This window comes from Tachyglossus aculeatus, chromosome 5, assembly GCF_015852505.1.
Source record: "Tachyglossus aculeatus isolate mTacAcu1 chromosome 5, mTacAcu1.pri, whole genome shotgun sequence".
NCBI classification, from domain to species: domain Eukaryota; kingdom Metazoa; phylum Chordata; class Mammalia; order Monotremata; family Tachyglossidae; genus Tachyglossus; species Tachyglossus aculeatus.
This window is the reverse complement of record NC_052070.1, coordinates 33,911,202-33,933,354: the sequence shown is the minus strand read 5'-3', so window position 1 is coordinate 33,933,354 and position 22,153 is coordinate 33,911,202. Positions and strand designations below refer to the sequence as shown.

General features: G+C 50.6%; 2 protein-coding genes across 2 annotated transcripts in view; both read left to right on the top strand.

Annotated features, from left to right (window-relative positions):
- Positions 1-7,395, top strand: part of TRIM62 (tripartite motif containing 62) — a 47,565-nt gene extending 40,170 nt beyond the window's left edge. The window contains exon 5 of the mRNA XM_038746522.1: positions 4,729-7,395. Coding sequence (XP_038602450.1) covers positions 4,729-5,279 — 551 coding nt within the window. The 3' untranslated portion in view covers positions 5,280-7,395. The remainder of the gene's footprint in view (positions 1-4,728) is intronic.
- Positions 7,396-15,343: 7,948 nt separating this feature from the next.
- LACTBL1 (lactamase beta like 1) overlaps positions 15,344-22,153 on the top strand; it is a 36,481-nt gene continuing 29,671 nt past the window's right edge. Inside the window, exons 1-5 of the mRNA XM_038747269.1 lie at positions 15,344-15,386; positions 15,527-15,613; positions 18,435-18,649; positions 20,192-20,324; positions 21,000-21,109. Of these exons, the coding sequence (XP_038603197.1) occupies positions 15,344-15,386; positions 15,527-15,613; positions 18,435-18,649; positions 20,192-20,324; positions 21,000-21,109 (588 nt within the window). The remainder of the gene's footprint in view (positions 15,387-15,526; positions 15,614-18,434; positions 18,650-20,191; positions 20,325-20,999; positions 21,110-22,153) is intronic.

The window sequence follows — 22,153 nt, the reverse complement described above, 5'->3', positions numbered from 1 at the left end:
AGGGGCCAGGGTGGCTGAGACACTGAGATGGAGGGTCACCAGGGGCTTTAATCAGGTTCAGGCTCAGCTGCTGAATTTGGGGAGGGTGCTGGAAACCCAAGAGGTGTCACGGGGCAACAAATTCATCACCCTGGAGCCTCGTGGTCTGAGGGTTGGACTACTGTTGTCACATTTGCTGGTATTTTTGGAGCTCCTGCTGCATGTACAACACTGAACTAAACACTTTGGACAGAACCGCGAAGCAGGATGCACTCAACCACTGCTCTCTGGGAGTGTACAATGGAATGGGGTGGACAGATGGATAAGACTGATTTGCCAACAGTGGGAGCCAAAGGAAGAGCCAGGGACTACCAGGAAGGAGCTGAAATGTAACAGAATGAAATAGGACAAATGACTAATCATCCCAATAAAATGATACACAAGTGCTGAGGTGAGGAATGAAACATACAAGTGTCAAGGGTGGTGTTGTCTTAGATAATAATAATAATTATTATTATTATTATGGTACTTATTCAGCACTTATTATGTGCCAAACACTGTTCTAAGAGCTGGGGTAGATACAAGTTAATCAGGTTGCACACAGTCCCTGTCCCTCATGGGGTTCATACTCTTATCCCTATTTTACAGATGAGGCAACTGAGGCACAGAGAAGTTAAGTGATTTGCCCAAGGTCACACAGCAGACATGTGGCAGAGCTGGGATTAGAACCCAAGTCCTTCTAGCTCCCAGGCCCTTGCTCTATTCACTAAGCCCCATTTGGAGTACTGTGAATTAGTCAAGGGAAAGCTTCTCCAGAGATGAGCTTTTAGGAAGGCTTTGAAATTGGGGAGAGCTCTGGCTGGTGGATTGGGAGGAGAAAAAGAGGGCGCTTCACGCTGAGGGGAGGATCATGAGCCAAAGGTCAGAGACGGAGAGTTGGGAATGAGGTAGTTAGAAGGTGAGCTTGGGAGGAGTGATGAGGGTGAGATCAAGGGTGCTGATAGGTAAGGTATGGAAGATTATCCAGCAGACAGCTTGGAGATTGGCATGCTGAGTCTTTGGGGATCTTGGGGTGCTTGGGAGCCAGAGTTCCGATGTCCCCTGCCAAAGCCAGGGTAACCTCAAGAAGCAATGTGATCCTGACAGGGCTGGCTGGCAGTGCAAGGATGGTGTGGTGACCTTGTTTCTGGCCGGCCATATATCTATAACCAGGGGAGGGATTCATTCATTCATTCATTCAATCGTATTTATTGAGCGCTTACTGTCTGCAGAGCACTATATTAAGCATTTGGGAAGTACAAGTTGGCAACATATAACAATAATAATAATAATAATGATGATGATGGCATTTATTAAGCACTTACTATGTGCAAAGCACTGTTCTAAGTGCTGGGGAGGTTACAAGGTGATCAGGTTGTGCCACAGGGGGCTCACAGTCTTAATCCCCATTTTACAGATGAGGGAACTGAGGCCCAGAGAAGTGACCTGCCCAAAGTCACACAGCTGACAATTGGTGGAGCCGGGATTTGAACCCCTGACATCTGACTCCAAAGCCCGTGCTCTTTCCACTGAGCCATGCTGCTTCTCCCTACGCAACAATGGGCTCCTTGGCCCTAGCCCTGCCCCTGGACTACCTGAGGTCGGCCAGCACTAATATGTTGGAGGGATGGAGGGAGAGAATGGTGGGTGGGAGCCTGCTTGTGAGCAGTAGCTGTGGTCTTGGTGACATATTTTGGATCTGGGCAGGCAAGGATTAGCAGGTCTCAAACATCCCAACAGCACCAGAGGACTGGAAGTCTACTTGTGTAAAGAATGTCTTTGTGTGGGGTAATGAAGGGAGTATGTAGATAGGCCAGGGGGGCTGATGTGAGCTGCCTGTGGCATAGACGTGTCTCCTGGTTAACAAAGGCTGGGGGTGGGGTGGGCTGCATCTCCTAGTTTAAATAGGGGCAGGGGGTGGAATGGACCATGAGTGATGAATTGCCAAGTCCCAGAAACGCCTTCACACTTTCTGGAACTTCAAGTCCCATTAGCCCATAGAAACAACAGCACGGATGTGTACTTTCCGAATTGTACTTTCCAAGTGCTTAGTACAGTGCTCTGCACACAGTAGGCGTTCAATAAATATGATTGAATGAATGTGTGGCCTTTCCCCCCTTCCTTTCCCTCGTCTTCCTTCTCTTCCTGAAACGAACTTGGGCCTAGCCAAGCCTGGGCTTCAACCTCCTTGGGCTTGGCTTATGCTGGGCACCAGAATTTTGGCTCAATTAGGCCTCTAAGTGCAGATTCTCAAATGGGGAGAGGAAAATACAAGAATTAAAAAAAGAGGAGAAGGAAACGAACAAAATGGGAAAGGAGAAAAATAGAGAAGGAAAGAAAAAGCCACAGGGGGGAAGACTGTGTTTTGGGGAGTGCTGGGGGAAGGGGTGGAGGTAAGGGGTGGCATCAAAAAGGAGAAAGATACATTATAAGTGGAAATGCCCAGGATAACAAGAAGAAAGTTTCCCTAGTCCAAATCAGTCAGTGCTGTTTATTGAGCATCTCCCAAATTCAGACCACCGTCCTAAGTGTTTAGCAGAGACAGAAGAAACAAAACGCATGTTGTTTGCTCTCAAGGAGGTTGCAGTCTAACGACAGCGGGAATGGTAGGAAATGGAAGAGGAAATATCTGAGGATCAGAATACAGAGGGTGCAGAGATTTGAAAGAAAAAAGATGGGTGGATGAAAGAGGGTTGTGTTCCAAGTGAGTGGGGAAGAGGAGGCATGGTGAGATGGATTGGGCTGCCTGGGTTGGATGGATGGATGGGAGACAGAGTAGTAGCTAGGCAGGAAACAGGGCACCTTGGTTTGTCAGTCCATGGTTGTCCTGCTGGGAGTGGTGTGCTTTTTATAATATAATTTGTAAAACCAGGGGTTTACCTTGTAATTCCTAAAACCAAGGCCAAGAGAATCATCTGTTTCCCCCCGCACCGCCCACCCCGTCCCTTCTTAACCAATCAATGGCATTTATTGAGCACTTACTATGTGGAGCTCACTGTTCTAACCACTTGGGAGAGTACAATACAACAGAATTGGGTGACACATTCCCTACCCATTACCATTATATCACTGAGTTTTCTAAATCTGACAAACCTTCACTAATCCACCTCCTACACCGTCTAATTATTTGGGCTTGATCTGTCCTTGGAAAACCCACCCCTTGAAAGCCCATTCGGGTCAGCGGCTTCTTCAGAATGCGGCCAAGCCTGCCCCAGGAGGGAGGCCTCGGGACCCTCCCCCTCCCTGCCTCTTCCTTCTCCCGATCCCATTGACATTGCGTGTGTCGTCCCCACACCACCCCTGGCAAGCTGGGGCTGGTTTGTACGAAACGGTTCTGAGCTCTCACACTCTTCCCCGGCCCGCTTCCGAACAACTAGAACCGAGGCCCTCCAAGAAACCCCTGAGTGCCACTGAATTTGTTTCTCTCTTCTGGAAAGAAATCACCTCAGCAGTTTGGAACTTTACAGTTTGGTTGCGTGGCCAGGGAGGAATTTTTCTGGGGTTATGGTGGTATGGCTATTTTTACAAATGATCCTAGATTTTTTTTTCTGCCTCAGAATACCACACCTGCCACACCCAGTGCTTCTCTGAATCCTGCTCAGAGGTTACTGAATGGACAGATTTGGAAATAGGAACAGAAATGCTTCTGTTTGGACAACTAAAAATTGGATGTATTCTCTCTGACCATCCTGCTACGGAGGGAGATATTCTGTCTGATCCTGAGAAATGAAATAATAATAATAATGATGGTATTTGTTAAGTGCTTACTATGTGCCAAGCACTGTTCTAAGCGCTGGGCTACATACATGGTAATCAAGTTGCCCTACGTGGGGCTCAGTCTTAATCCCCATTTGATGGATGAGGTAACTGAGGCACAGAGATGCTAAATGACTTTCCCAAAGTCACACAGCTGACAAGAGGAGGAGCTGGGATTAGAACCCATGACCTCTGATTCCCAATCCCGGGCTCTTTCCACTGAGCCATGCTGCTTCAGCTTTGTTGGTGCCTCCTGGCAGAGGGTTTTAGACCTGCCTGGTGGAAAGGAGAGACACTCCCAGGAGGACCTGGGAATCAAAAAGATGTGGGCTCTAATGCCAGCTCCGCCACCTGACTGACAGATTTTAGGGGGCTGGGAGGTAGGCCTATGTAATGGAAGTGTTTGCAAAGGCCACAGAAGCAGTGTGGCCCAGAGGAAAGAACAAGGGCCCGTGAGTCAGAGGACCTGGCTTCTGATCCCGGTTCTGCTATACTCCTGCTGTGTGATCTTGGACAAGTCGCTTAACATCTCTGTGCTTCATCTGTAAAATGGGGATTAAATCCTTCTCCCTTCTACTGAGACTGTCAGCTCCAAGTGGGACAGGACATTGTCCAACCTGATTAAGTTGTATTGCCCCTAGCACTTAGAACAGTGCTTGGCACATAGTAAGCACTTAACAAGTACTATTATTATAATAATAATTATTATTATTAGCTCCCTTTGGGTTTTGCTCAATTTTCTCCAGCTAGATGGACCAGAGTCCTCTTCTCCCACTCCTCAGCCCCTTCGCCTTCCCAGGGAGTGAAACCAAAGCAGTGAGAGTCTTTTCCTGCCAGTCGCAGGCTCATACGGCCATTGCCCAAGTGAGGCTCATCCTCCCCTTGGGCCCCGGCTGGGGCGGCCCCTGAGCGCTCACCTCCGCTCTGACATCCGTGCTTTCCTTCCTCCCCCAGTGCCGGCCGCTCTGACCCTGGACCCTGTGACTGCCCACCAACGTCTCATCCTGTCGGACGACTGCACCATTGTGGCCTATGGCAACCTGCACCCTCAGCCCTTGCAGGACTCGCCGAAGCGCTTCGATGTGGAAGTGTCCGTGCTGGGCTCCGAGGCCTTCGGCGGTGGAGTCCACTACTGGGAGGTAGTGGTCTCGGAGAAGACACAGTGGATGATCGGGCTGGCCCACGAGGCCGTGAGCCGCAAGGGCAGCATCCAGATCCAGCCCGGCCGCGGCTTCTACTGCATCGTCATGCACGACGGCAACCAGTACAGCGCCTGCACGGAGCCCTGGACCCGGCTCAACGTCAAGAACAAGCTGGAGAAGGTGGGCGTCTTCCTGGACTACGACAAGGGGCTGCTCATCTTCTACAACGCGGACGACATGTCGTGGCTCTACACGTTCCGGGAGAAGTTCCCGGGGAAACTCTGCTCTTACTTCAGCCCCGGACAGAGCCACGCCAATGGCAAGAACGTGCAGCCACTGCGCATCAACACCGTGCGCATCTAGCCCCCACTCCTTGCCCGCAACACAGGGCGGCCCAGCAGGGCAGGGTGCGAGTCATTTATGGAAGGGTTGCTGGGCAGTTTTGAGCCTCCCCACCCCAGATGCCCACGTGCTGCCTTCTCTGCCCTGATCTAGGGGGACAGATGCATAGGCCATGCCTCCCCAAGGAGAGCTGTTTCCCAAGCCCCCCAGGGTCCTCTCCATTCCTACCAAATTGATTATGGCCACTGCTGCTACTGCTGCAAGGTAACCAGTTCCCTTCCCAGTGGTCTGCTCCTCCTCCTCCCCGACAGTGGTCCCCTTCCCCTTAGCCCAAATCTTTCTCTTGGAAGAGCCACTTTCTTCCCAGGGGGGAAGGGAAGTGGTTCTTCTCCCAGACATTCTGGCCTTCCCCCGGCTCAGACTCCCTGGGGACTTGGGATTGCCGTGACTTGCGGTCGCTGCTGCCCCTGGGCTGAGCCCATGGTTCCCGGGCCCCCAGGGCTCTCTGTTCTCTCTACTCCGATCGGTCACCTTATCCTCCCGAAACCAAGCACCTGGTCTTGGAGCTAGTCTTCTTCTGTGTCCTGACCCTGCACCTACCCTGTCTGGGCCCCAGAGCTGGCCTAGCTGTCAGGAGGCAAAGGGGGCCTGGTCTCACTCATGGATGCTGTAGCTTCTGCAAGGGCCTGGGCCCTGGAGAGATGGAATTAGTAGTGCTTTATTCTTTGGGGATCACAGCCCCTTTGTCCCCTCTCAACCCTTTGGGGAGAAGCAGGCTATAGGGATTGGGGCATTGTGTGTATGTGTGCGTGCCTGTGTGTGTGTGTGTTTCTCTCTCTGAAGAGGGGAGCATGGTCAGAAGGCCAGGAGGGTTGGAGTAAGGGCTTGGGGCAGAAAAGAAATTGTCATGAAAACAAACTGGGAGGGTGTGGGGAGAAGAGGGACGTCAGGCTGAAGGTTAGTGGAGGAGGAAGGGACGGCCCAGAGATAGTACCGAAAGCTAAGACATCGGCTCCTCATGTGTATATCCTGTGCTAGTCAAGAGGCCTGACCCCACTCTGCCTAGTCAAGCCTCCCTGTGCCTTTTCTAGTCACATCCTCCTGCCTTCTGCCTGGGGAGCTCCTGCTGCAAGACGTAGGTGGAGAGAGGGCTTTCTGAAGCGCAGAGACCTTCGGCTAGAGTAGCTGTTCTGCTCCAAGCTCCAGGCTGAGGTGGGAGAGACAGCCACTTGAACAGCCTGGTAAGTCAAATGGCTCTGATCTGGACTGGGCAGGGTTGCAGGGGGGTGGAAGGGGTGAGTGTGGGGAAGCAACAAACGGTGTCAGGCTGCTCAGTGTGTTTAAAGAGCAGAGACCAGGGGCCAACTAGTCGCTAGTTAGAGCATCTTACAGAAGGGAGGGAGGGAGAGGGTCTGCTTCTTTCCTTGCTCATTGGTGAGGTGGCAGGAATTGAACCACAGCCCAGTGAGTCCAGGAAGGGAAAGGGCTAAACATCACAAGAGCTGAAGAGGCAAAAGACAGGCTAGGGCAGATGGTGAGGGGCTGAGAGTCTCTGGGTGGGGAGAGGTTTGTGGGGGAAGGGACTTCAGATGGAGGATACAGACTTAAACTGGGATGTTTTTCCAAGAAATAATTTCCACCTTTTCACAGAAGTGCCAGCCAATTTCGAACAATCGTTCACTGAGATATGCACCGCATTTCCCATTTTAGGCAAATGGGAGTAAGTTTCCATTCCAGTGTTGGCAAATTGAAGCCAGGCAATGAGGCCTGCTTGGCGCCTGTTTGTAAGGGAAAGTGGTAAGAACGCTTAAGGTCGCAGCCCCAAGTCCTGCTCAAGCCTTCGGGCTTTGGGGGTCCTGCGCTGAGTGGGGAGAACTGAGGGTCTGTAGGGGATCTCTGTGGTAGTTCCCCTCCCTCACCCATGCAATACAAAAGCAGGTAGTTCACTTTGGCTAGGTGGCCAGCGGAGGTGGGTGGTGCCTGGGGCTCTCTGCCAGGACGCCCGTCTCTGATCTGCCCCTATCCCTCTGACATATGCAGTGTGTTTTTTTTAAAGCAGTTTAAAATGTGACCTTATTCATCTTGGGCATCATGACAAGGTTGTACAAAATTAAATTAAAGGTACCAAGTCTTTTCAGTTTGGTTGATTTAAACCAATAAGTTCATTGGTTGTGCCAACAACCAGGTTCTTTACTCCCTTCCCACTCCCACCCTGACCTTCATCCTCTCAACGGCAGGCTCCAGCCACATAGGGTTGGGTTTCCCCAGCCCTCGAACCTCAGGGGCCAATCACTTGGGAATTCTTGGGGATCCTGGTAGCTAAAGTGTTGTGTTTGAGGAGTTTAGGACCTTAGGGGTTCTGACTCTCCCTTGGCCACTGATCCAATCCGATTCTGGCCCCGGGCAGGGTGGGCATGGTTTTGCAGCCAAGGGTGGAGGATCCGACGGAGAAACCGGTGAGGTTCCCGACTCCTGTCCTGAGTGGCTATCATCTAGGCCTGGGCCGGAGACCTCAGTTTGGTCCCCCAAGTTTGTGTTTCCCCACCAGGAATCAGCAGCCCAGTGTCTGAGGCATTGTCACCCTAGGCACTGTAATTGTCCCAGAACCTCTCTAGTTCTAAGGGACCAGTTCTGTCTGCAACCCAGTGCCTAGGCTGCGGGCAGGGTGGATTCTCACCCCTCGGGGCTGAGCTGAGAGAGGATCTCACCCTGAGAGGCCCCTGTGAGGCTTGACATTGGGGTGGTTAAGCAAGGATCCTAGGCAAGTCCGAAACCCAGTTCTCTCTCCCCTGCTCCCTCTTAGGAAGAGAGAGCCCCCTCTCCCAGAACCTGGGTACCACCCATCCCCAGACGTTTCCTAAATGATAATAATAATAATAATAATGATGGCATTTATTAATAAACGCCACCATTATTATTTATTAAGTGCTTACTATATGCAAAGCATTGTTCTAAGCCCTGGGGAGGTTACAAGGTGATCAGGTGATCCCACGGGGGGCTCACAGTCTTAATCCCCATTTTACAGATGAGGTAACTGAGGCACAGAGAAGTGACTTGCCTAAAGTCACATAGCTGACAATTGGCAGAGGTGGGATTTGAACCCATGACCTCCGACTCCAAAGCCCGGGCTCTTTCTACTGAGCCACGCTGCTTCGGATCCCTGGGAATTTCTCATCCCCTCACATTCGTGGTGTCGGCATGGGAGCCTTCCTTCACCTCTGAACCCATCAGGGCAGGTGCTGGGTCCTACCCATTGGGCTTGATTGGATAACAAATCCCACAGCCAGCACCCAGGCCGTCAGATCCCTTGGTGCCCTGCTGCCTGACAGGCCCCTCGGGGTGCTGGGCCCGAGATGGTGGCTGGGGCAGGGTGGAGCTAGGGAGGATGGAGGAGAGGTGAGAGTGGAGATAACAGAAGGGCAGAGCAGTCGGTCCCTGTCTAGCAGGGTGCTATTTCTCCCAGATATGTCTCTTTGAGATCCGCCTCCCATCCTTCTCTGGGCCCTGGCTTCCCTGTGTGAGACCAGTGGGTCAGGCCTTGGCGTTCCTCCAAGGAAGGAATTAGTCTCCAGGGAAGACTTCCACTGCCGCCTGCAGTCCTGGGCTGCCTCACCAGAAAGTCTCTTCACCAGTCAATCAATCATATTATTCATTCAATTATATTAAATGAGCACTTACTGTGTGCAGAACACTGTACTAAGCGCTTGGGAGAGTACAATATAACAATAAACAGGCTCATTCCCTGCCCAACATTGAGCTTACAGTCTAGAGGGGGAGACAGACATTAATATAAATAAAATAAATTACAGATATTGAGTGCTGTGTGCAGAACACTGTACCAAGCGCTTGTGAGAGTGCAGTAAAGCAGAGTTGGTAGACATATTCCCTGTCCACAAGGAGCTTAAAGTGTAGAGCGGGAGACAAAAATTAATATATAGAGACGGACATAATGTGTTGTGGAGCTGTGGTGCGGGGGTGGGGGGGTGGGGTGAATAAAGGGTACAAATCCAAGTGCAAGTGTGACACAGAAGGGAGAAGGAGTAGGGAAAATGTCCCTCCTGTTCCCACTTCAATGGAAGCAACCGGGGCTCCCGCAGCCTATCTCCTTCCTGGATATCCAGAGCCTAAGGGGTGGATGCTGCTCTCCCAGTTGTAGATCCTTTTCTCCTCCAACTCAATCAATCAATTGTATTTATGGAGCGCCTACTGTGTGCAGAGCACTGTACTAAGCGCTTGGGAAGTAAAAGTTGGCAACATACAGAGGCCCAGTGGGCCCACCTCCTCCTCCCAGGTGGAGAAGGAGGCCCTGTACAGCTGGGCTAGGGGAGTCCAAACCCTCCTGAGTGTCCTTGTCCTCAGAGGAGCCCCTCTGCTGGGTCCCACCTCCCCTAGGCCATGACACCAACTCAGAGCCAGAGGCCGGACGAGTCCTCCCCTTCTCCTGCCGTGGCTCTTCTTCTCCAGGCCGCCGCTGCCGTTCCCGAGCCTCGACCTCTGCGGGGCTAGAAGGTGGGGGTGGCTGCGATGGGGCCAGGATCTGGAGAATTGGAAGGTAAGCCCCCTGATCTGTGGGAAAGAGATGCCCATTTCTAGGGCTCCAGGAGTCTAGCCTTTTCCCTACCCCATTTCCTCCCACTTTAGCTGCTCTCCCCCCTCCTCTTCCGTTGTCCCTTTCCTTCCCTTTTCCTGACCCTGGAGCTACTTTGCTCCCCCACCCTCCTTACTTTGTTGGCTCCTATTTTGGAGAAGGGGACTCTGGCCTGGACCCTCAGCCTAGGCGGTAACAAGGCCTGGGCAGGGGGGCAGAGGAGCTGAGGGGTAGGGAAAGAGGGAAAGAAGAATCCCTGCCTGGAGCTGCCGGAGTCTGGCATAAAGGAGCCTCCCCACCTCCCGTACGATTCTCACCCACTCCTCCCCTTCCTCTCTTCACGCGTTTCCTACCTCCCAGCCCTTGCCACAGCCTTCACCTTCCTTGCCCTTGCTCATCATCCGCTCCGCATCAGCGTGGCTTAATGGAAAGGGCACGGACTTGGCAGTCGGAGGTCGTGGGTTCTAATCCAGGCTCTGCCGCTTTCCAGCTGTGTGGCTTTGGGCAAGTCACTTAACTTCTCTGGGCCTCCGTTACCTCATCTGCAAAATGGGGATTAAGACTGTGAGCCCCATGTGGCAGCGTGGCTCAGTGGAAAGAGCACGGGCTTGAGGGTCAGTGGTCATGGGTTCTAATCCCGGCTCCGCCACTTGTCGGCTATGTGGCTTTGGGCAAGTCACTTAACTTCTCTGGGCCTCAGTTACCTTATCTGTACAATGGGGATTAAGATTGTGAGCCCCACATGGGGCAACCTGATCACCTTGTATCCCCCCAGCTCTTAGAACAGTGCTTTGCACATAGTAAGCGCTTAACAAATACCATCATTATCATTATGTGGTACAACCTGATTACCTTGTATCTACCCTAGCGCTTAGAACAGTGCTTTGCACATAGTAAGCGCTTAACAAATACCATCATTATCATTATGTGGGACAACCTGATTACCTTGTATCTACCCTAGCGCTTAGAACAGTGCTTGACACATAGTAAGCGCTTAACAAACACCATCATTATTATTATGTGGGACAACCTGATTTCCTTGTATCTACCCTAGCGCTTAGAACAGTACTTGACACATAGTAAGCGCTTAACAAATACCATCATTATTAGTATGTGGGACAACCTGATTACCTTGTATCTACCCTAATGCTTAGAACAGTGCTTGACACATAGTAAGCGCTTAATAAAAACCATCATTATTAGTATGTGGGACAACCTGATTACCTTGTATCTACCCTAGTGCTTAGAACAGTGCTTGACACATAGTAAGCGCTTAACAAATACCATCATTATCATTATGTGGGACAACCTGATTACCTTGTATCTACCCTAGCGCTTAGAACAGTGCTTGACACATAGTAAGCGCTTAACAAATACCATCATTATTAGTATGTGGAACAACCTGATTACCTTGTATCTACCCTAGCGCTTAGAACAGTGCTTGACACATAGTAAGCGCTTAACAAATACCATCATTATTAGTATGTGGGACAACCTGATTACCTTGTATCTACCCTAGCGCTTAGAACAGTGCTTGACACATAGTAAGTGCTAAACAAATACCATCATTATCATTATGTGGGACAACCTGATTACCTTGTATCTACCCTAGCGCTTAGAACAGTGCTTTGCACATAGTAAGCGCTTAACAAATACCATCATTATTAGTATGTGGGACAACCTGATTACCTCGTATCTACCCTAGCGCTTAGAACAGTGCTTGACACATAGTAAGCGCTTAACAAGTACCATCATTATTAGTATGTGGGACAACCTGATTACCTTGTATCTACCCTAGCGCTTAGAACAGTGCTTGACACATAGTAAGCGCTTAACAAATACCATCATTATTAGTATGTGGGACAACCTGATTACCTCGTATCTACCCTAGCGCTTAGAACAGTGCTTGACACATAGTAAGCGCTTAACAAATACCATCATTATTAGTATGTGGGACAACCTGATTACCTCGTATCTACCCTAGCGCTTAGAACAGTGCTTGACACATAGTAAGCACTTAACAAATACCATTATTATTAGTATGTGGGACAACCTGATTACCTTGAATCTACCCTAGCGCTTAGAACAGTGCTTGACACATAGTAAGCGCTTAACAAATAACATCATTATTAGTATGTGGGACAACCTGATTACCTTGTATCTACCCTAGCGCTTAACAAATACCATCATTATTAGTATGTGGGACAACCTGATTACCTTGTATCTACCCTAGTGCATAGAAGAGTGCTTGACATATAGTAAGCACTTAACAGACACCACATATTATTGTTATTATTATTATTATTATTATTATTATCATTATTATTATTATTATTATTATTATCCCCACAAACCATCCTAACCCACCAGCCAGTAAGTGGCCTTCCCAGACTGAGCCCCTTCCTTCCTCTCCCCCTCGTCCCCCTCTCCATCCCCCCATCTTACCTCCTTCCCTTCCCCACAGCACCTGTATATATGTATATATATTTGTACATATTTATTACTCATTTATTTATTTTACTTGTACCTATCTATCCTATTTATTTCATTTTGTTCGTCTGTTCGGTTTTGTTCTCTGTCTCCCCCTTTTAGACTGTGAGCCCACTGTTGGGTAGGGACTGTCTCTCTATGTTGCCAATTTGTACTTCCCAAGCGCTCAGTATAGTGCTCTGCACATAGTAAGCGCTCGATAAATACGATTGATTGATTGATTGATTGATTGGCCTTGGATGGAATATCACACCACGGGCGGCAGTTCGCCCGAGTGGCCACCGGGTGGCGCTCCCTTCCCGTGAGTTTTCCCCACTTTATTGAGCCCTCGTGTCTGCTTTCTCTGCCCATTTGGGTGGTCGCACTCCCTGGTCCCCCCACTATTTGACTTCCCCTAACTGGGACTGTTGGATTCCCTGGGTTCACTGGGCACCCGGGACCCCAAACCTCCAGGCCACCTCTTACTTGGCTGTCCATACTGTAAGCTTCCTCTAACTACGAGCTTGTTACAGGCAGGGAACGTAACTGCTGATTCTATTGTATTGTAATCAATCAATCAATCGTATTTATTGAGCACTTACTGTGTGCAGAGCACTGTACTAAGCGCTTGGGAAGTACAAGTTGGCAACACATACAGTCCCTACCCAACAGTGGGCTCACAGTCTAGAAGGGGGAGACAGAGAACAAAACCAAACATATTAACAAAATAAAATAAATCATCATCATCAATCGTATTTATTGAGCGCTTACTGTGTGCAGAGCACTGTACTAAGCGCTTGGGAAGTACAAGTTGGCAACATATGGAGACAGTCCCTACCCAATAGTGGGCTCACAGTCTAAAAGGGGGAGACAGAGAACAAAACCAAGCATACTAACAAAATAAAATAAATAGAATAGATATGTACAAGTAAAATAAATAAATAGAGTAATAAATACGTACAAACATATATACATATATACAAGTGCTGTGGGAAAGGGAAGGAGGTAAGATGGGGGAGATGGAGAGGGGGACGAGGGGGAGAGGAAGGAGGGGGCTCAGTCTGGGAAGGCCTCCTGGAAGGGGTGAGCTCTCAGTAAAGCGCTCAATAAATACGATTGAATGAATGAATGAATAAGCATTGGGGTAGATACAAGATAATCTTCTAGACTGTGAGCCCACTGTTGGGTAGGGACCGTCTCCATATGTTGCCAACTTGTACTTCCCAAGTGCTTAGTGGTACAGTGCTCTGCACACAGTAAGCGCTCAATAAATATGATTGATTGAATGAATGAATAATCTGGTAGGACACGGTTTCTGTCCCACACGGGGCTCACAGTCTAAGAAGGAGGGAGAACAGGTATGGAATCCCCATTTTTTACAATTGAGGAAGCTGAAGCAAAGAGCGATTAAGTGACTCACCCAAGGTCCCAGAGCAGGCAAGTGGTGGAGCCTGGATCAGAATCCAGACCCATGCTCTTTCCCTCAGGCCATGCTGCCTCTCACAGTATTCCTTCCTTCCTTCATTTATTCATTCAATTATATTTCTTGAGCGCTTACTGTGTGCAGAGCGCTGTACTCTCACAGTTTTAATCCCGTTTTACAGATGAAATAACTGAGGCACAGGGAAGCTAAGTGTCTTGCCCAAAGTCACACAGCAGACAAGTGGTGGAGCTGGGATTAGAACCCAGGTCCTCCGACTCACAGGCCCGTGCTCTTCCCATTAGGTAATACTCTTTGGACTGAATCCTTCCTGGAGCCCAGTTACCCCCAGTACCCTCCCATTCCTTCTCCTCCCCTTTTATCTGCTATGCACAAATCTGCTCTCACACTTAGACATCCTACTCTTTTCACTCATACCACACTCATTTTTATTTATTTTATTTGTATATATTTATTCTATTTATTTTATTTTGTTAATATGTTTTGTTCTCTGTCTCCCCCTTCTAGACTGTGAGCCCACTGTTGGGTAGGGACCGTCTCTATATGCTGCCTACTTGTACTTCCCAAGCACATGCTCTGCACACAGTAAGCGCTCAATAAATATGATTGAATGAATGAATTTTTTACATTCACAACTAGACACACCCACACATTCCTCCTCTTCTCTTTCTTCTGTTCTTTTCCTCCCAATCTCTCTAACCTGCTCCTCTTCTCCCTCCGCAGCCTTATCTGCTTCTGAGCCCGTCCTAGGACCCTCCTCCCTCCTCTCTTAGGCTAGCAGCTCCTCCCCGATCCTAAGTTTCCACAGGCATTATCCTCCTCAGGCTGAATGTCAGGAACCCAAGAATGGGCTCCTCTGGGTGTCCTCCCCTGGGCCAGGCTGAGCTGGGGAAGGAAGACCTTGACTTCGGGGAGGCTAGGAGGTGAGGGAGCAGAGTTCATCTGAGCCCCCAGTGAGGCCTGGGCTTTTGCATCTGAAAATCTGTGATGTCTCCTGGATCCTTATCAGATGTTCAAGGCCTAGAGAAACATCCAAGGCTTTACTGATCCCCTGCTACTCCTTGACAACCCCCTGCCATTACCCCGATCACCCCTTCCCTGGCTTCCCTCTGTCCCCCAGCCTCCTCTTTTCCCCCACTTTCCATCTACCCCGGCCTCTTCTCTCCTTGCCAACCTCTCCGTCCCTCCAACCCTTTCTAACCCTTGGACCCCCGCCCCCCCACCACCTGGCTCCTCTGCTCTTCCAGCATCCCACCCTGCACAGATGTCACTCTGGGTGAGGCCAGGGACTAATCTGCCCGCGGAGAGGATTAGCGCTTAGGCTGCTGGGTGTCACATCTGTCACAGCTGCAGCTACTGCTACTCCAGAGAAGGGAGCCTCAGCTCTTTCTGTATGGACTCAATGCACAGGTTTTGGGGGGTTTGGGGAGGAGTCAGGCCCAGGCTGAGAGCGGGGGCTCGGTGGGGCACGGGGGCCGGTTCCTGAGAGGGGCTGGTGTGGTGAGCCGCAGCTGGCTGAGACCTGAGGGGCTGGGAACCTAGTTCCAGGATGGGGAATGGGGGTGGGAGTCCCAGACTGGGGGCTTCATGGCCGTGGACTGGTGCAGCATGGATGGAAGATGTAAAAGCGGTCTGTGCCCCAATCCGATCTGCCCCCTCCTTCTTGGTGCTTTTCATTTCTTGTTCTCTCCCCCGCTCCACTTCAACTTCTCTCCTGGGCCCCAGGTCCTTCCTCCTGCCTGCGTTCTCACCCACCATTTCTGCCTCTAGGTCTCCTGAAGGACTCCCACTGCGGTGTTGAGGGGTCAACCATCTGTAATGGTCCCAAAAGCCAGGAAGCAGCATGGAAGACTTCGGGTAAGGGAGAGCTGAGGGGTGAGGAGGGAGGGTCTGGGTGGAAGGGTAGCTCCCTGGAGAGGGCTGGGGGGCTGGAGCCTCATGGAGCAGTGCGGAAGGGGCCAGTTTGACCAGCCAGCCCAGAATGGGGCAATTCCTAGATTCACATGCTCTCCCCTGTTCTCTTGTGGCTGTGTGTGTGTGCCCGGGGTGGACCTGGCCAATAGAGTATGTGTCCATAATCTGCATTTCCCCTGACTGCTCCCACTCCTGGTCTGCGATCCCTTCTCGCCCCGTGACCCCTGTCCTGGCTGGCTCCACTTCCCTGCACTTGTAGGGAACTCTCACCAGCCCAATGATGATGGCATTTATTAAGTGCTTACTATGTGCAAAGCACTGTTCTAAGTGCTGGGGAGGTTACAAGGTGATCAGGTTGTCCCACGGGGGGCTCAAATTCTTAATCCCCATTTTACAGATGAGGGAACTGAGGCCCAGAGAAGTTAAGTGACTTGCCCAAAGTCACACAGCTGACAATTGGTGGAGCCGGGATTTGAACCCATGACCTCTGACTCCAAAGCCCGGGCTCTTTATACTGAGCCACGCTGCTTCTCTATGGCTCCCTCCCAATGGCTAGGGAGGGAAGAATTAGCTGGTCACCTGGGGTTCCTGGTGACGGGGGTGGGTGGAGGGGGAAGCTTGGAAATACCTGGTTTTGACTCAACCCAACTCCCCCCCCAGGAAGGGAAAATTTGGCTATGCAGCACCATCACAGCAGGGGCAAATAATCAATTAAGCAATATTTATTGAGTGCTTACTGTGTGCAGAGCAATGTATTAAATGCTTGGGAGAGTGCAGCACAGTGGTAGACATGTTACCTCCTCTCAAGGGGCTTACAGTCTAGCGTGGAGGACAGATACAAAAATGAATTACAGGTAAGGGGACGATTACTTAAGTGTTTGGCTGACAAAAAGTACTGAAGTGTCAGTAGTTGGTGAGAGAGGATGGGGAGGTGAGTGGTTAGTCAGGGAAGGCCTCCTGGAGGAGATGGGATTTCAAAAGAATTTTGAAGATGTGGAGAGTGGTGGTCTTCCAGATGTGAAGGGGGAGGAAGTTCCAGGTCGATGGAGGATAATAATAATAATAATGATGACATTTGTTAAGCACTTACTATGTACCAAGCACTGTTCTAAATGCTGGATAATAATGATGGTATTTTTTAAGCGCTTACTATGTGACAAGCACTGTTCTGAGCGCTGGCAGGGATACAAGAAAATCAGGTTGTCCCAAGTGGGGTTCCTAGTCTTAATCCTCATTTTACAGTTGAGGTAACTGAGGCACAGAGAAGTGAAATGACTTGCCCAAGTCACACAGCTAAGTGGTGGAGCCGATTTGGAACCCATGACCTCTGACTCCCAAGTCTGTGCTCTTTCCACTGAGCCATGCTGCTTCTCTGTGGATGTGAACAAGGGGTAGAGGTAGATAATAATAATAATAACAATAATAATGGCATTTATTAAGTGCTTACTATGTGCGAAGCACTGTTCTAAGCGCTGGGGTTGTTACAAGGGGATCAGGTTGTCCCACGGGGGGCTCACAGTCTTAATCCCCATTTTACAGATGAGGTAACTGAGGCCCAGAGAAGTGAAGTGACTTGCCCAAGGTCACACAGCTGACAGTTGGCTGAGCCAGGATTTGAACCCATGATCTCTGACTCCAAAGCCCGGGCTCTTTGCACTGAGCCACGTGAGTGCGAGGTAAAGTCTGCGGGCTGGGGTGTAGCAGGAGAGGAGCAAGGATAGGTAGCGGGGGGAAAGCTAATTGAGCACCTTAAAGCCGTTGATCAAGGGTTTCTGCTTGATAGACTATAAGCTCGTTGTGGGCAGGGAATAGTTCTACCAACTCTGTTGTATTGTATTCCCCCAAGTGCATAGTACAGTGCTCTGCATACAGTAAGTGCTCAATAAATGCCACTGATCGATGTGGAGTGGAATGGGTGACCACTGGAGGCAAAAGGGCTGCTGGTCCTGGCTTTGTTCTTGGCAGGACTGGCCTGCTTCCGGGCCTCCTCCTCTGTGGGTGGACATGCCCTCTCCCCAGCTCGTTTTTAACCCAGTGCCCAGTTCATTCATTCATTCATTCATTCATTCAATCGTATTTATTGAGCGCTTACTGTGTGCAGAGCACTGTACTAAATGCTTGGGAAGTCCAAGTTGGCAACATATAGAGACGGTCCCTACCCAACAGTGGGCTCACAGTCTAGAAGGGGGAGACAGAGAACGAAACAAAATTAACAAAATAAAATAAATAGAATAAATATGTACAAATAAAATAAATAAATAAATATTCATTCATTCATTCATTCAATCGTATTTATTGAGCGCTTACTGTGTGCAGAGCACTGGACTAAGTGCTTGGGAAGTACAAGTTGGCAACATATAGAGACGGTCCCTACCCAACAGTGGGCTCACAGTCTAGAAGGCGGAGACAGAGAACAAAAAAAACATATTAACAAAATAAAATAAATATGTACAAATAAAATAACTAAATAAATAGAGTAATAAATACATACGAACATATATACACATATACAGGTGCTGTGGGGAGGGGAAGGAGGTAAGGCGGGGGGATGGAGGGGGAGAGGAAGGAGGGGGCTCAGGGTGGGAAGGCCTCTTGGAGGAGGTGAGCTCTCAGTAGGGCCTTGGAGGGAGGAAGAGAGCTAGCTTGGCGGATGGGCAGAGGGAGGGCATTCCAGGCCAGGGGGAGGACGTGGGCCGGGGGTCGACGGCGGGACAGGCGAGAACGAGGCAGGGTGTTGAGGAATAGCCCTCCCTGAACACTCCAGAAATGCTGCTCCGGATGGAACCCTGGAGTTCCTGGCTGCCGGAGCAGCAGCTTCAGCTGCCTGTCTCCCTGGATGGTGTGAGCCTCAAGCCAGCTGTCCCAGCCACCCAGATCGAGGATAAGCTTTCACTCTGGCTCCCCGGCAGTCCCATAGCTATCCACGCCAACGGACCGTCATCAGCCCCGAGTAACTTGGGGGCGGAGGATGGGAGAGAGGCCAGAGAAGCCAGGCTCTCTGCCCTCCTTCAGCTGGGCAGAAGGCAACAGGGCATTCAAGGCAGACAGAGGTACTGGAGGGAAAGGTTGAGAGAAACACTAAAATAGGAGATGAAAATGTGCCAGAAGTAGAGTCCAGACAGAGTTACGTAGTCTCACAGACGAAAGTGAGAGCTTGGGGAGCTGGAGTCAGCAAGGTGGCTGGAGGCCAGTGGGCTGATCTGGACAGGCTTCCCGGAGCGGAGAGGGCTTTTAGTAGGGTTTGAAAGAGAAGGAAGGGGTGGGGGGAAGATGAGCGGTCATGGTATTCCAGGCAGGTGAAATTGGATGGGTGATGGATCAGAGGCGGGAGAATTGGGTGAGGGGGTGGTGGGCAGGTTGATGGGATTAGAAGCCGGACCAGAGAGGGGAAACAGGGTCGAAGGGAAAGATGAGTAAGGGGAGGGAGGATCGAGAAGCAGTGTGGCTCAGTGGAAAGAGCCCGGGCTTTGGAGTCAGAGGTCATGGGTTCAAATCCCAGCTCTGCCCATAGCCAGCTGTGTGACTTTGGGCATGTCACTTAACTTCTCTGGGCCTCAGTTCCCTCATCTGTAAAATGGGGATTAAGACTGTGAGCCCCCCGTGGGGCAACCTGATCACCTTGTAACCTCCCAAGCGCTTAGAACAGTGCTTTGCACATAGTAAGCGCTTAATAAATGTTATCATTATCATTATTATTATTATTAGGAGTCAGAGGTCATGGGTTCAAATCCCAGCTCCGCCAACTGTCAGCTGTGTGACTTTGGACAAGTCACTTAACTTCTCTGTGCCTCAGTTACCTCATCTGTAAAATGGGGATTCAAACTGTGAGCCCCCCGTGGGACAGCCTGATCACCTTGCAACCTCCCCAGCGCTTAGAACAGTGCTTTGCACATAGTAAGCGCTTAACAAATGCCATCATTATTATTATTATTATTATTAAAATCCATGGCCAGAAGTTTGAGCCACTGAAGCTTTTGGGCAGGGAGTGGTGAGGTCAGAATGGTGGTCGAGGAAAAGTATTTTTCTTAGCAGGCCGGAAATAAGGGGAGGGGCTGGAGGGACAGAGGCCAGCAAAGACCAGGAGGAAGCCCAGGGTGTGGACTAAGACAGTGGCCACGGCAATGTAGAGGAAGATGGGAATTTGGGGTTATAGCTACAGTCACAGCTACTGGCAGGGCCAGAGTTCAACCAATATTTATTTGTGTTGATGTCTGTCTCCCCGCATCTAAACTGTGTACTCGTTGTGGACAGGGATTGTCACTGTTTATTGTTGTACTGAACTTTACCAAGCACTTAGTACAGTGCTCTACACACAATAAGCGCTTAATAAATATGATTGAATGAATGAATGAATGAACCTCACCCCTTTGTCCTGTTTGGTCAGTGGTCTGCTGACCTACTCTTGGGAATGGGGCTACCGGGATGTCTGGGTAGTCACAGGAGGTGTGTTGGAATTGGGGGGAGATGGATGGACTGAATCTCATTTCCCACAGACCCCTTTCCCCACTCTGTGACCCCTAGGCTGATCGGGGGCCAAGGATGCTCACCATGAAAGGGAGGTGGCTCCCTGTGCTATCCTGTGGTTTCTTTCTGCTCTCCGTAGTCATGACTGGATGTTTCCTGTGGCAGTACCAGATCGCCAAGATGGAGTCGGGTGAGTAGGGAAAATTTTCTCCCTCCACCCCCTTCCCAATCCCCCCCCACCACTGTGTGAGGATGGGAGTCTATCTAGGAGGGGCTCACATGAGGGTGAAAGGCCTGCCCACATCCCTGAGCCAGATGGGATGGATGGAGCTCCCAAGCCATGATCAAGGTGGGTGGCTGAGGGTTAAGCTGGCCCCACAGCAGGAAACCTGGCTCTCAGGAACTAAATGTGTGCCTGTCCCAGGAAGCAGGTGGTTCCCCCCTCATCGGTCAGGGTGGTCCCCTTGACTGTACCCTCCTTCACCAGGGCCCCCTCACCCTACCCACTCTGGCCCGCAGAATCTTAGGTCCCAGAGCAGGCAGCCCTTCTGGAGGCAGGGTGGAGGGAAGCGGGATGTGGGGCTGTGGAGAGCCTGGCTAGGGCCTTAGGGTGTCCAAGTCTGGGCTAGGCCAGAGCAGCCTCGGTGTGGCCCCCCCATAGGACACAATCCTCCTTGGTGGTCCAGTAAACAGTGGGGGGAGGAGGAGGAGGAAGAGGAAAGCACCAGTTAGGGTATTGTAAATTCCCCTCTAGATGCTAAGCTCCCCCTCTAGACTGGAAGTTCTGAAGCACTGCCCATGCCTCGACTCCCCAGGCCCTTGTCCCAGACCCTGGGCCCAGACCCTGTTCATTCATTCCTCCCAGGCCCCTCTGGGATGGGGGCAACGCCAGCCACAGTGAGGATGTGTCCCCGGTATCCGGAGCCCGTCCCTCTGGACCACCCGCTTCCCATCCTGAGGAAAGCGCTGGAGAAGGTCAGGGGCTGGGGTTGGGGGGCAGCTGAAAGGGGACGAGCGGGGGCATGGGGCTCTGTCTGGTGAAAGAGGGAGAGGAAGAGACAGGGAGGGCAGTGGGAAGTGACAGAAACTCTGTGGGCACCTGTAGGTAAGGGCATGGGGGAACACTCCCCACCTCCTGTTCTGGGTCCTGCCGTCACCTGCCTTCAGGAAGATCAGAACTATATGGTCTAGTGGATAAAGCATAGGATAGGGAGCCAGAAGACGTGGGTTCTAATCTCTGCTCTGCCCCTTTCCCCCTATGGGACTTTGGGTAAGTCACTTAGCTGCTTTGTGCCTCAGTTTCTTTACCTGTAAAATGAGAATTCAATTCTGGTTCTCCCTCCTCCTAAGACTTTGAGCCCTGTGTAGGACTTTGTCTAACCTGATTTTCCTGTATCTATTCCAGTGCTTAGCCCAGTTAGCACTTAACAAATCCTATAATTATTATTATTATTAGAGAAGCAGCATGGCTCAGTGGAAAGAGCACAGGCTTGGGAGTCAGAGGTCATGGGTTCAAATTTCAAATTCCGGCTCTGCCAATTGTCAGCTGTGTGACTTTGGGCAAGTCACTTAACTTCTCTGAGCCTGTTACCTCATCTGTATAATGGGAATTAAGACTGTGAGCCCTACGTGGGACAACCTGGTCACCTTGTATCCCCCCCAGCGCTTAGAAAAGTGCTTTGCACAAAGTAAGTGCTTAACAAATGCCATTGTTATTATTATGTGACTAATTAGGATTGGAAAGGCAGGGAATGCTTGGAGCCCTGATCCAGCCTGCTGTCAGGTTGGAAATAGGATGGGATGGGTCCAAGCTGCCCTCCTCCCCCCCTGCCACCCGCCCCAGCGTCAGACAGACCCAGGGAGCTTGTAAGCGATGCCCGCTCATAGGGTACAGGGGAATTTTCTTGCTTCTGAAGAAGATGGTTAGAGAAGCTTTCTGTTCTGAGTCCCTGCGTGCACTAGGGTAAGAGGAACAGTGGGGCCAGCCAGGGAGGCCGGCAAGACTAGGGACATCGGAGG